At 37.1% G+C, this 13,366-nt stretch overlaps 1 protein-coding gene across 2 annotated transcripts; it reads left to right on the top strand.

Annotated features, from left to right (window-relative positions):
- The first annotated feature begins 248 nt into the window (after positions 1 to 248).
- LOC127870843 (uncharacterized) lies at positions 249 to 3,285 on the top strand. Of its 2 annotated transcripts, none has more exons than XM_052413379.1 (2): positions 249 to 360; positions 442 to 3,285. In XM_052413379.1, exon 2 carries the CDS (start codon positions 446 to 448, stop codon positions 1,520 to 1,522), a length of 1,077 nt encoding a protein of 358 aa, XP_052269339.1. In that variant the 5' UTR covers positions 249 to 360; positions 442 to 445; the 3' UTR covers positions 1,523 to 3,285. Both variants share the same exon structure in this region, with proteins under 2 accessions (XP_052269339.1, XP_052269340.1).
- The last annotated feature ends 10,081 nt before the right edge of the window (positions 3,286 to 13,366 follow it).

A 13,366-nucleotide genomic window follows, 5' to 3' on the forward strand; every position in this document is an offset into this window, starting at 1 on the left:
AGTATATGATTTCCTAATAAGACTATACAGTCACTTGTTTGTTTGCAACACATTACACTTGAATTTAAGTATACACTTACAATGCAATTATTAAAAGACGAAATGGTAGTAATTGTTGTACAATTAACTCCTTCTGCCATTACAAACATAAACGATATAAGATCATCTTAACCCACTTATTTGCATGCCAAAAGTCTCAATACGTGTTAACCGCCTTTAAATGTCGATGAAATATTATACAGTGATCACTGTATGTTAACCGATAGTGTTCGCTTTTATACCGTATGCTATATATGATTCATTGCAATATACCTAGCTTCGACTCGGCAATCGAAAGAATGGAAATCGACGTGAGAAAAGGTTAGTGTAAACAGTGCAACTTTAATATCTGAGTATAATTTAATTGTGTTTATATTATAAATTGCCTGTTTAATTTTCAAGCAATATGGAAGATGAAACGATCGAGTCGTTGTCGATCAAACTGTGTACGGTGTTGGATGATATTGGAGTGACTGAAAAACTGATAAACTTCAGAAGGTATGTCTGCACTCTGCGCGAGGTTTACTTTGCAAGTCTGAATGATCATAACAAGGCTGTATTACACACATTTGGTAGCCAAATGGAGGGATCTACCACACTCGGCATGCGTTCAGACCTTGATAACCTGTGCCAAGCCACCTGGATGACTGCATACACAGAACTGAAGGATTGCCGACAAACCAATATTGACTCATTTCTTGCAATAAAAACGACAACGTTGTGTCCACAATTTTACAGTCTACAGTATGTTATGCAACTACCAGGCAATATACTTTTTCCTGCCCGAAAAGAATCATGTGAATTTTTATTATTGGAACTTCCTATTATAGGCTGTATGTTTATGCTAGATGAAGAAGATCGTGTAGTGCTTTCCAATCAGATTTATTTAAATTCTTGTTTTCAAGATATGATTCTTGTTCACCCGAACGATAAATACCACCAACACGGACCGGCGCAAAATCTTAATGACAATGAAGACTATGTTGATGCTGTACAATGTCCAAATTTGCCAGTTGAATGTCAAGTTTTGTTTTCTAGACCAAAGCCTGGTCATTGGCCTAAAAAGGTCACAATAACGAAGGCGAAAGAGTGTGGAGTTTTCTTTATTTACCCGGGAAATATCGGACACACATTTACGTATAACGTTGAACGTTCAATGGTTTTAATGAATGTAAATTATCAAAGAAACATCGCATCACGTCAATTTATAGTTTCTACGAACAAGATAGAACTTTTGCTGATGTGTGACCTCAACATTGTACAAATGAAGGCATACATTCTCACAAAAATGATACGTAAACAATTCCTAAAACCTATCGTAGGCGATCAACTGAGTACCTTTCATGTAAAAACGGCTCTGCTATTCACAGTCGAAAAATACCCAATGGAAATATGGAACACCGAAAACCTTGTGAATTGTGTACTTTTTTCTGCGTTTTCTGCAAAGACGATATTGTCCACATTATACCATTGCCGGTGTTAATTTGTTTGCAGGGAAGCTTAAAGTCTGCGAATTTGCACCTTTGATTGAAGAACTGACGAACATTAGTAACTCTGGTTTGCAATGTGTGTACACGTTAAGCTCAGACTTTTTAGGTGAACGATTGAAATCATTTCAAGCGACACCAACTATTGCACCAATGTCAAGAGAGTGTTATTGGTATGTTACCATGATACGATTGTCGGAAGTTTTTGATAGTCAATTAAAGGCATATTTTGTCCAGAATAGAAAACAACATACGACGCAAAAGTTCCGAACACTGATGAAACAGTTTGCTAAAAACTTGGAACAGTCAATTTCAAACCGGGGAAAATACCTTTTTGAACTTGAATTCTTATATCGAAAACTCCTCAACACAATGGCTACCACAGACGCATCTGCCAAAATAGCTGATAAGAAACCCATCACTGACTACATTTACGAAATGTACAAAAGTTCCTTGAGGTCAGGCCAAATCTGTATTTATTTGAAATATGCATCAATGCTTGTCTGCATACATGATAATGATAGAGCCGTGACTTTGCTTAAGGATATTGAGAGCATGATTACATCAGATATGGTTCAAATCTCAATGCTACCTGAAAAGAAATGTGTAAAACCAGTGATTGACAGAGCTCAAAGTCTGGCGCCACATGAAATTGCCAAGATTTTAGCAGCAAAGATTATAATGAATGTAGAATTCACAACGCTCGAAATGAATTGTGCTCCAAGTCATTTAATGTATGAAATGTACAAGATATTAACAGAAGATGATGACAGGGTGCGATGTAATAAAATCTCGAAGGAGATTGCTGTCATTGACGCCAAACCGTTCCTGTACTACCTGCAGTATCTTGCACACGAAGAGACTGAAGGTAAATATTCTTCCAAGATTAAACTTTTTAACTATATAGAGTCGCTTGATATTCGTCCCGTGGGTCTTTTCGATACGGCATACAACTTGAAGGGACATATTTTTGAATTGGAAAATGAAGCATCAAAGACTTGGCAAGCTTACGTTACTTCAGCGACATTAGTACCTCGCAACAACGCAGCTTACTGGCATATGTGCCGGCTGTTCAGTCAATATGTAGCTGACAAATCGCCATATGAAAGGACAAAATAAATCCTTTCTTGTAAAAACACGAAAACAGACAGTGACGTTACATCGGCTCTTCTGACCCAACCCTTCAAATCAATTGTTGATTCCTTGGGGATCAAAATTAAACGTCATTGTAACAGTTTTAAATTATATAAACGAATTACTTTTTATTTTATTTTCGGAGATTGAACGGTGTGAATGAACGCATGTTCACAAAGTACTTTTATTCAGAAAATCTGTAAGTACGTTTACTGACTACCATGATAGGGCTGGAATACCGTTGGGTACGGCGAAAGTTCCAAATTAACAAAACAATCAACAATTATAAACTTATAGTTTAGTTGGCCACTTAGAAAAGCTAAATAATGTTAATACTATCGAAGCATTATATAAGTAAACTTTATGACAGTTGGTTTAAACATAAATTAATTGTTATGGAGAAGCAGACGTGTAGAATACACGTTGTTTCATCTGCAGTGAACCTATAACATGTTATCGTCATGAAATTTAGATGTGAAGGACAGTTTCCTGAGATATTTACTCTTGAAGCTGTGTTGTTGGGTGTAAGTTATGCTGTAGATTAACATTTTGTTATGCAGGTATTTTTGAAACAAAAGTCATTAAATTATGGTTTTTATAACTGTAATACAACATTTGGATTGTCTGGTCTTCCTTCGTATATTTCCTTCTGCCATGTTATTCTGCGTCCAAAACCATAGTTTAGGGAAAACGGAAGAATGTAGGATTGTTTCTTTAAACTTGTATTACAAACACACATAACAGCCTGAATGGCTCAGTAGTAGTAGTGCGTTATATGGAAGAGAAAATTCACATGCAAATTTTGCCGTAGGCAACAAACGTACTCGTTAGTTTAACTTATTAAAAATATTTTAATATTAAAGTTGACGATTCGCTTACAAATAGCATAAACTGACATATCTTTACACAACCAGTTTCTTATGTCGTTTGTTTCCATTAAAATATCATAACCATCTGCAAAATGTCTTAAATATGTCCATCCATAATAAAAACTCATTTCCAATGTGCGCATTCATTAACAGTCTAACATGCGTGTATGTTAGTAATTTATTGCAGCGATCGTTCTACATGCTCACATAGCTTTGAAATTTGTGATATAACGAAAACGCATAGACCTGTACAACTGTATAAATCTTAGCTTGCGCGAAATTACAACCGTTGTAAAAATAACAGTCGACGATTCCTTCGCAAAATGTATACATTTATGCACGTCGTGAAAGTGTAACCTCATTGCGTTCTTTTTCCTTGTTTAATTTATTTTTCGTGTAGATTCGGTTACCACCTGCAGCGATTGCTACCAACTGCAGGACAAGCTTGTCCTTATTTAATAGTTATATTCGTATTGAATGAACTTTCTCACAAATCTGCCGGTACAAAAACTGCTTACCAATTTAAAATCCTTTCAAAATCACATAAGGTACCAACTTTAATTTTCATGAAACTTTCTGTTCATTTAATATGTAAGCTTTATTTGCACCGAGGGCAGATGGTGGAGGTTCAGATGTTCAGGGGTTCCGAAATTGTTGAGCTCCGGCTTTGCGATGACTAGTGAAACATGTTTACAACTATTGCACGAACATATGAAAATTGCTAAAAGCTTTTTATGAAAAAAAGACCAAATGCATATTCAAATCATATATTTTTACAGTTATTTTATGGTATATATTTGTTACATGAGTGTATGCTTTTTAAGCATTTGTGCGATTCGTGTTGTTGGCGACCCCCACAATAATATATAAAACAACTTATCAACGTTGACTGAAAGACTGTTTACCGGGTAGTGCACATGTCTAAAACTAGTAAATACTTCATATATGTAATCCATTAACGTTGTTCTTTATACTATTTACTAGCCGTTCTAGTTCAAACAGATGCGGATCGTCAACTTCCGGGAGTAAATCACGAAACGCATGTGTTAGATTCAGTTAATAAATAATATTTTCCCGCTTGAATCATCTGATCGATTAATTTGATCGTCTACTTGTATATCATCCATATTGGGCTGTGTCAAGGTAGTGGCGATTGTCCTTCATCTCCATGTTAAGCACGAGACCGATTTTTCCCTCCTCCAAATTGCTGGCGAAATTGCTTACAATTACTGATGTGAACAGTAGCCGCCTCTTTCACGAAGATGTTTTCTGACGTCTTCCTCCTCCTCGGGAGATATTTCGTATGCAACGCCATGAACACGGTCCTTAAATAGTGAAAATGTAGTGCATGTTAAAAACGTACAAAATTAAATTTACTGGTTGTACTACAAACGTCGTGTGATCTTGTTTATATTAAGGTTTAAACGTGTTTTATAGCAGCGTTGTATTTAAGCAATTTTCTTATGGAATACGAGGTTCTGTTGTATGATCTTTAAAATATGAGTGATTTCTCCGGTTGCATATGCGCAGCATTTTAGTAATTTTGAAAGTGTGAGAGAAAAACGTTAGGACAATAAAAGCTTTTAATCTCGCAAACAGCAAAATACAAAAACCACAGTTATAAGTGAAAATAGAGATGCCTGCAGACACAGACGCCCCATCAATGGTGACTTTGTTAAATGGCTACCCATGTCTTTTATTAATGAATTTGATGAGTATGTCTTTCTGAGGGGTTATTTAATGCGATAAATGCAATACACATTTTTAATATAGAGTACCGGTATTGACGAAAACAGCCACTTTTTTCTTTACCAGTAATATTGAAAATGTCATCTCCATCACTCCTGCAACGCAAAACCCATCCTTCCGTATGGTGAGGGTTCGTTTTTTATATTAATTAGTTGAAAATTAATGATGGGTAATAATTCTTCAACATTGGTCGCAATAAAAATTCTTTTCTTATAATAACTATACACGAAAGAAAGTCAGCTGTGAAAGTTTTAACAAAACCAGCCAAGAAGTTATATTAGATTGATTACAAACCATATTCCAGACTTTAATTTACGGCATAGTCTATAAGTGGCAAACAAACACAAGGCTATAATTTCGCCAAAACTCTACGCACCCAAAATTCTTCCCTGTACGATCATCTACATGTAAAGATAGGTTATTCAGCTGTGATAGTTTGAGTGAAATCCACCCGGCAGATTAAGGATTAACTTCGTTTTCATAAATTGTATTTATCTGAACATTAAACACTATAAAATTTTGGTGCGAAGAAAGGACCAAACGACATTCTACTAACGTCATAACGCGTGTCTTCTTATTGGACCTTCTTCAAGACAGTACCAGACCGCCAACTTCTGACGTCATTACGCGTGCCTTCTCATGGGAACTTCTTCAAGAAAGGACCGGAAGGCATTCTTCTTCTCATTGCAACTTAGTCACAGCACATTACCGCCATCTTCTAATGTCTTTGTGCGAGCCTTCTTTTTGGAACTTCTTCGAAACAGGACCGGGCGGTTATCATCTGACGACATTACAAAAAAATGAAATTAACATACCAACGTGCCTCATGTGGCTTCCGGTCACGAGCTATAACTGTACTTTTAAAGGGACCGTCTAACAGATTAAAGCGTCGTTCGACGCGAATCGATATTTTGGGAAACTACGAGGATTGCTTAGATAGCTAAACAATAACTCCGCTGTTGACGTGAGCGTGGATGGTCGAGTGGTAAAGTCGCGAGACATTTTACTCCAAGACCACATGACTCTAGGGGTCAGTGGTTCGAGCCCTGTAGAGGCTAACGTTTTTTCTTCTTTTTAGCTCTACTGGCCGAAGGCCTGAAGAACTTATGTCATGGCATGGTTTCCGTCGTCCGCCCGTGCGTGCGTGCGTGCGTGCGTTAGCCTTTTTCTTGTTTACGCGATAAAGTCCACAGTTTTCATCCGATTCTTTTCAAACTTGTTCAGTGTCTTTATATTAATGAGGACTCGAACCCTATTGAAAATGGGTTACATCAGAGTAAAAAGTCCAGAATTATCTCCCCTTGAATTTGAGAAAATTGTGAAACAAGGCTTGTTTACGCAATAAAGTCCATAGTTTTCATCCAATTATTTCCCAACTTGCACAGTGTCTTTATCTGAATAATGAGTCAAACCCTATTGAAAATGAGCAATATCTGAGTTATAAGTCCAGAATTATCTCCCTTTGACTTTGAGAAAAAAATGAAAATTCATTTTTTTATGTGATAAAGTCCATATTTTTCATCCAATTCTTGGCAAACTTGCACAGTGTCTTTGTATCAATGAGGACTTTTTATGCCCCCCCCCCCCCCCCTTCGAAGAAGAGGGGGTACATTGTTTTGAACATGTCGGTCCGTCCGTCCACCAGATGGTTTCCGGATGACAACTCAAGAACGCTTAGGCCTAGGATCATGAAACTTCATAGGTACATTGATAATGACTGGCAGATGACCCCTATTGATTTTCAGGACACTAGGTCAAAGGTCAAGGTCACAGTGACTCGAAACAGTAAAACGGTTTCCGGATGATATACTCAAGAATGCTTAAGCCTAGGATCATGAAACTTAAAAGGTACATTGACAATGGCTGGCAGATTACCCCTAGTTATTTTTAGGTCACTAGGTCAAAGGTCAAGGTCACAGTGACTCGAAATAGTAAAATGGTTTCCAGATGAAAAACTTTAACCTTGATTAAAGTTTGATAACGTTTTAGGTCTGTCGGTCCATCCACCACATGGTTTCCGGATGATAACTCAAGAAGTATTGGAGAAATAAGAACAAAATAATCTCCCCTTGAATTTGAGAAAATCCTCCTTGTTTGCTCGATTGTGTACACAGTTTCCATCTCATTCTTTCCAAACTAGTATATATACCAGTAGAGCGATTCAGGCCCTCATGGGCCTCTTGTTTTAAATTGTATTTTTATTTTTTATTGGAGATTTTGTGTTCAAATGTTTAAACTTATCAATATAAAGCATTTAAAGCAGTTAATGACAAGCTTTAATACATGCCAAAATCTTTTGGACGGCCCCTTTAATTTCTTATGCAGTTGCAAAAATAAACAGGTGTTCTTCTTCACTGTCAACTGTGTTTCTATGCTCCTAATTGTTGAAAACAAAATCAGAATTAAACAAAAAACTAACTTTACAAAAAAGCAGTCAAATAACCTATTAGATACATGCTGTGCTGTTCCATGTGTTACTATGCATAACTTGTGTGTATGACAGATTAGTTTTCAGTCCATGGAGAACTAACCAAGGTTATAGCATTTTGTTAAAGTTTGATATTATTTTTACTAAGTACACGTATGTGTTTTATTTATGCTCGCAAGTCTCGTTGTACACATCTGACGTAGTTTAGTATTTGCCTCTATGCACAAATAAAGTATTTGCCTCTACAGAGGCGTATTTAGGTGGGGGGCTAGGGGGCTAAAGCCCCCCCAGCTGGCTGGCTAGACACGATTTTTAATAAAAATGAGCCCCTTACAGTTTCAATCCACTTGTGTATTTCCTGTAATATGTCCCTAATTAAGCCATAAACAGCTGTCGATTTGTGTGATTAGCCCCCAGGCATGTGTACAGACGATCTAACCTTTTTCAGCTTTTGTGCACGCTTCATTGACTGTAAGTAATAAACTGCGCTATTTGATTTGCTGAAGAAGATCCATATATTTAGCTATAGATAAATGTTTACATATGGCTGCCGCATGAGACTTGTGAAAAACAATATTTCAATTAGTAGCAATTAAAGAGTTTAGACGAACGCAATGGACAATCATAATTATTTTTTCGGTAATTTCTTTGATGAATTTAATTGGTATTAGCTCTTTAGAGTGATAATCCTTTTGAGTAACAAGTTATTGCCAGTGAAATTCAACTGCACACTTAATGAATGGCAATTATGTTATTTTTTTATTTATTTTTTTACAAATCGGGCTAACTGCTTTGATGTTCATCCATACTTTTTAAAATTAAAAAAGACTCAAAAATGAAGAATTACTTTGCTATATGAAACTAAATCATTTTCTTAAAGCGTGACAACATCGAGGCAGCAACACCCGAATTAAACTACACAGAAACCTAACGACTCCCTTTGTTAACACTTGTGAACAAAATGGAAACCCGATTCAGTGATTTGCAGACTAAGTTGCTGAGTTGCACTTTATATGGCAGGCTAGGTGGAAAGGTGTACCCAACCCACCTACATGTACTACCCTTCAGGGCTCTGTTGCACATTGTAATTCCCAGCTGTACCCCATCGTTAACACTGTTTTGTCCATATCATGTGTGTTCCCTGTTACATCATGCGAGTGTGAAAAGAGTATCAGTACCCAAGGACTTGTTAAGACAAAACTAAGATCATCAATGGGTCAGGACAGGTTGTCCGCTGTGTGCCTGCATTCCATTCATAGGGACATGGACATAAACATTTTAATGTTGTACCTTAGTTGACCTAGTAGGATATCCAACAAGGTTAAATAGGAGGTCCACCCATCTTACTCTGTTAAAAAAGTTGTGTATAAAGATAATGTCTCACACCACTTTTGTGGATTGAGAGACATTTGATTTACCCCTGTGTGTCTGTCTGTCCGTGTGTCTGTCACACTTGATGTGTGAACTCAAGTTCTTATTTGTTTTACATGCACTTTTATCATGCAAAATGCTGATTAGATAGCAGGAAATCGCATCATTTCAAGGTGCCATTTAAAAAAAAAATTCGTCGACGGAAGGGGACACCCCTCCCGCACCCTCCCCTGTTGAGCCCCCCTCTAAAAAATTTCTGGATACGCCTCTGCTCTATATATGCATCACCAACGCTGTATATTCGAAAACCAATTATTGCTATACAAATCAGGGGTGTAAAATGAACTCAACTGATTAAATTTGTGGCTTAAATGTTTGTTCTTACGAATAGGATATCCGAAATACTCGCCCGATGGGGCGACCACATTTTCATTTCAGATGGCGTTTTTATTTTGAACAGGTGACTTTAAAGGGGCTTTTCACAGATTTTTTTCTTGTTTTGAAGTTTGTCATTAAATGCTTTATTTTGATAAATGTAAACATTGGATCTAAACAATTCCAGTAAAATAAATCAAGAATTAAATTTAAAAAAGAAAAAGAAAAATAAGTAACCCTTAAACTAGGCTCGAATCACTGACCCTGGAGTAAAAGTCTACCGCTTAGACCACGCGGCCATCGGTGCTCATACAATGAGGTATGTATTTTATACTTTATAAAAACAATCCTCGTAGTATCAAAAAATATAACGACAACAACAGAACTCTCCAAATTATCCAATCGTTTTGCGTTTCATGCTTGATAATTTTCAGTTTTTTAAATCGTCATAAGATGCAAATAATGAATATTTTAGAGCATGGAAAATGTTTAGTATTTCTGTTTCCTCACAAATATCATAATAAATGCGAAAATTTACGAATCTGAAACAAATTTTATTAATTTTTAATTAACCAAAACGCAAAAAGGCCCCTTACAGCGAATTGAAAAGATTTTTCATGCTTGACAAAATAGTTTAAGAGATCTCACTGTTCGTAGCAGTAGCTTGTTGATGTGCGCACAATAATGTAATATTTACATTGACTTTCTCACACAAAATCAAAACTCCATATTTTGTTTTTATAAGGGGAATTGAAAACGTGAAACTAAAGGTTGACAATAAAATAAGGTCGACCTGATTCTCAAATGGTAGCCCTTCATGGAGAGTCTTTTACAAAATTTGTACACATGCACATACTATAAATTACATGTGCAACCCATAATACTTAACAACTGAACTGCAGATGTCTGTTTTGATTCGAATAGCACGTTGACAAATATAAGGAAAGTTTGTTTGGCCTGGGGCGAAGCCCCAGGGCCATAGTTATGATACAAATTTCTGAGCCTATCCGAATTGGCTGGCTGCCATAAACCAAATTCCCAAAACTCCGATTTACCCCTTAATTCATGCGCAATAAAATTAGTTCTTCGCATATCTCAATAATCCGCCTTGTTAATACAGAACATCACTATATAACATGTCCGTGTCATAAAAATTGTAAAAATATAATATTATTGAAGCAAAATTGCTAAGAATTGGCTACGACATAGTTTTTATTGTTTGCATATTCATGCGAGAATAAGTTCCTAACTTGACTGTCTAGTCCGAAAAGATACGAGTGTCTTCGAAGACAGTAAGAATAAAAAATTTCTGAGACATTTTTTAAAGGCATTATATTTGTTTTTTTTTATAAATATATTTTAAAATATTGTTATATTATTTTGCGTTAACGAGACATTCAAGGAAAAAGAAAATGAAAAAAAAAATATTCATGATAATTCTCTGAAATATACGAAGTTACCGGATATGGTATTTCACTGCGCAGATCGAGCGCGCAAATCAAGCGCGAAAAGTTCCACGTGAGACAAGGTACACAATATGTACACCGTTCTTTATCAGGGTAAAGGCCCAGTCTCTCTATGATGCCGGCGGAGCCCCGTTGCGTGATCCGGGATGAACCGGGGCTCTAGCGGGATGAACCGGGGCTTCTACGGGATGAACCGGGGCTCCAACGGGGACGATCGGGGTGAACCGGGGAAAACCGGGCCTCAACCGGAAAAGTATTTTAATGTTTAGTACCTCCGGGATTAACCGGGAGTCACCGGGAAGGACCCGAAACGACCGGCGCGGCACCGGAATCAACCGGGACGGCGGTGTAACGGTATACCGGGTCTCTGCCGGCTTTTGTCGGGGCTCAACCGGGGCACTACCGGCGACAACCGGGGCTATGCCGGGACGCTGCCGGCTTTCACCGGGGCTCAAACGGGGCACTACCGGCGACAAACGGGACTCTGCCGGAACTTCACCGGGATAAACCGTAGCCAGTCCGGGTTGACCGAGACTCTGCCGGGCTGTTGACCGGCTTCAACCGGGGCGGCACCGGGAAATATTGTGACCCAGTTATAAAAATTCTACGAATCATCATCGGTTCTTGTCGGTCGACCGGCGTTAGCAAACCGGGATGGACCGGGGCTCTACCGAAAATAGTGAGACTTGGGCTTAAGTGGATTTTCTTTTGTATACACATTACAAAGGAATTATGCGTGTTTTCTTGATCTGATGAATATGTGATAAAAAGCTATCTAAGGCTTTTGAAAGTGATTTATTTGACGCCAACAATAACAGGGTTCTTTGCGGCCATGTTGTTGTTGTTGTTGTTGTTGTATATCTTCACCGCCTATGTAGAAGAACCGCTATCAGATCAGGAGAGTTGAACAAAAGGTTATCGTTCCCACAACCAGTATCGTGTGGTCCATCACCGTCTATGTGTACTGTAGTATATACACAAATATTGTCTTTTCTTACATTCTCTGAGCTTCTGCGCCCAACCGCTAGGGTCAATCCGTATAAATTCGGAAAAGGGGAGAGATTCGAACAAAACATCCTAAATGCATTTTACGTCACACTTAATCTAGCCCCAGGCCTTCAGCGCCTACAGCGCTTTGATTATAATACCACATTAACATTTTTCTATGTTTTAGAGGGTCTAAAATTTGCTCATTTTCATCCTACACGCCCGTGTGTTCAAGAGATGGAACACTTTCCACCCCAGCTTAAAGACTTTTGCGGTCAAAGCATAGTGGTGCTCTAGCGGGTGATGCATTTTGGCAAAATCATCGTGCTTGCTTCACTTCATCCTTAATTGAACCAATTATATTATTTTTTTAACATAATGAATGTCTATAGTTTCATAAAAAATCAAGAAACATGAATAATATAAGGTTAGACAAATACACCAAACTAGAATGGAGATCTCTTTTGGTTCACTGTATTCAGCTGCTTGTATGGAATTGCGTACGAAAAGTAATAGTGGTGTGAATACAATATTTAGTATGCAACAATGGGATGAGAAGCGAATTTAAAAAATATATAAAAATGTAAATAAATCTGCTTACATGACAGTCAATGCGTGTCACTGTGTCAATTCAGAGATGTATAAGTGCCTTTTAATGTTATTGTAGAAAATAAAGCATTACTGTTTAATAACATGTAAGAATTGAATACAGGTTTAAAAGCCAGCATAACTTATAGTAAAACTGAGTACACACTGAATTTGCCTTCAATTCGAATAGTTAAATCTAAAATAGAAAATGCAAATATGAACATATTATAAAGTTATCAATACCTAAGCTGTAAACTGTATTGCACTCTAGACTTTAAAACAAGTTAGCGGATTTGTTTATGCAAAGCTATGTAAAGATATAAAAAAAACAGTAGATTTTTTTTATTTGAATAGGTATGCTTTACGCAATTCCATTTTATTACTTTATTGCAAATGTTTCCCTAAATGTCTTAACCATGATTGATTTTAAAAGTTATATCAATAGAAATGCGTCTCATTTATAAAATCACATTTACTGTATTTATCAAACATGTTGTATGCTTCATATTTATACCATCCCACAAGTTGTTCTTTATTCTTATCATTTGTTCAATGTTCCTACGTTTAGTAACAGGACGGTATGAAGGTGTACCGGAAAATGAACGAAAGTGTTTTATCTGTAAGACGTGTGTCGAAGTGAACTTAATTAATTGTCCGCTATACGCAAATATACGCAAATATAAGAGCCAATTTAACAGAAAGTGCTCTTTTGGTAAATCCAAAGTTCAACGCATTAAACCCAAGGGAGAAAAATGAACTTCTTGCTGTCAGATGATCGCATCATTAAACCCAGTTCCAGAGCCTGTCATGACATTTTAATGAACGACGCAACCACATTTATATATAATCCATTTAATGTGTGCGCATAGTCAA

The sequence above is a fragment of the Dreissena polymorpha genome, chromosome 3 (genome assembly GCF_020536995.1).
Source record: "Dreissena polymorpha isolate Duluth1 chromosome 3, UMN_Dpol_1.0, whole genome shotgun sequence".
Classification (NCBI taxonomy): domain Eukaryota; kingdom Metazoa; phylum Mollusca; class Bivalvia; order Myida; family Dreissenidae; genus Dreissena; species Dreissena polymorpha.

Bases quoted from the DNA above. Each gene is read 5' to 3' on its own strand.
- LOC127870843 (XM_052413379.1), top strand. From the start codon at position 446: ATGGAAGATGAAACGATCGAGTCGTTGTCGATCAAACTGTGTACGGTG.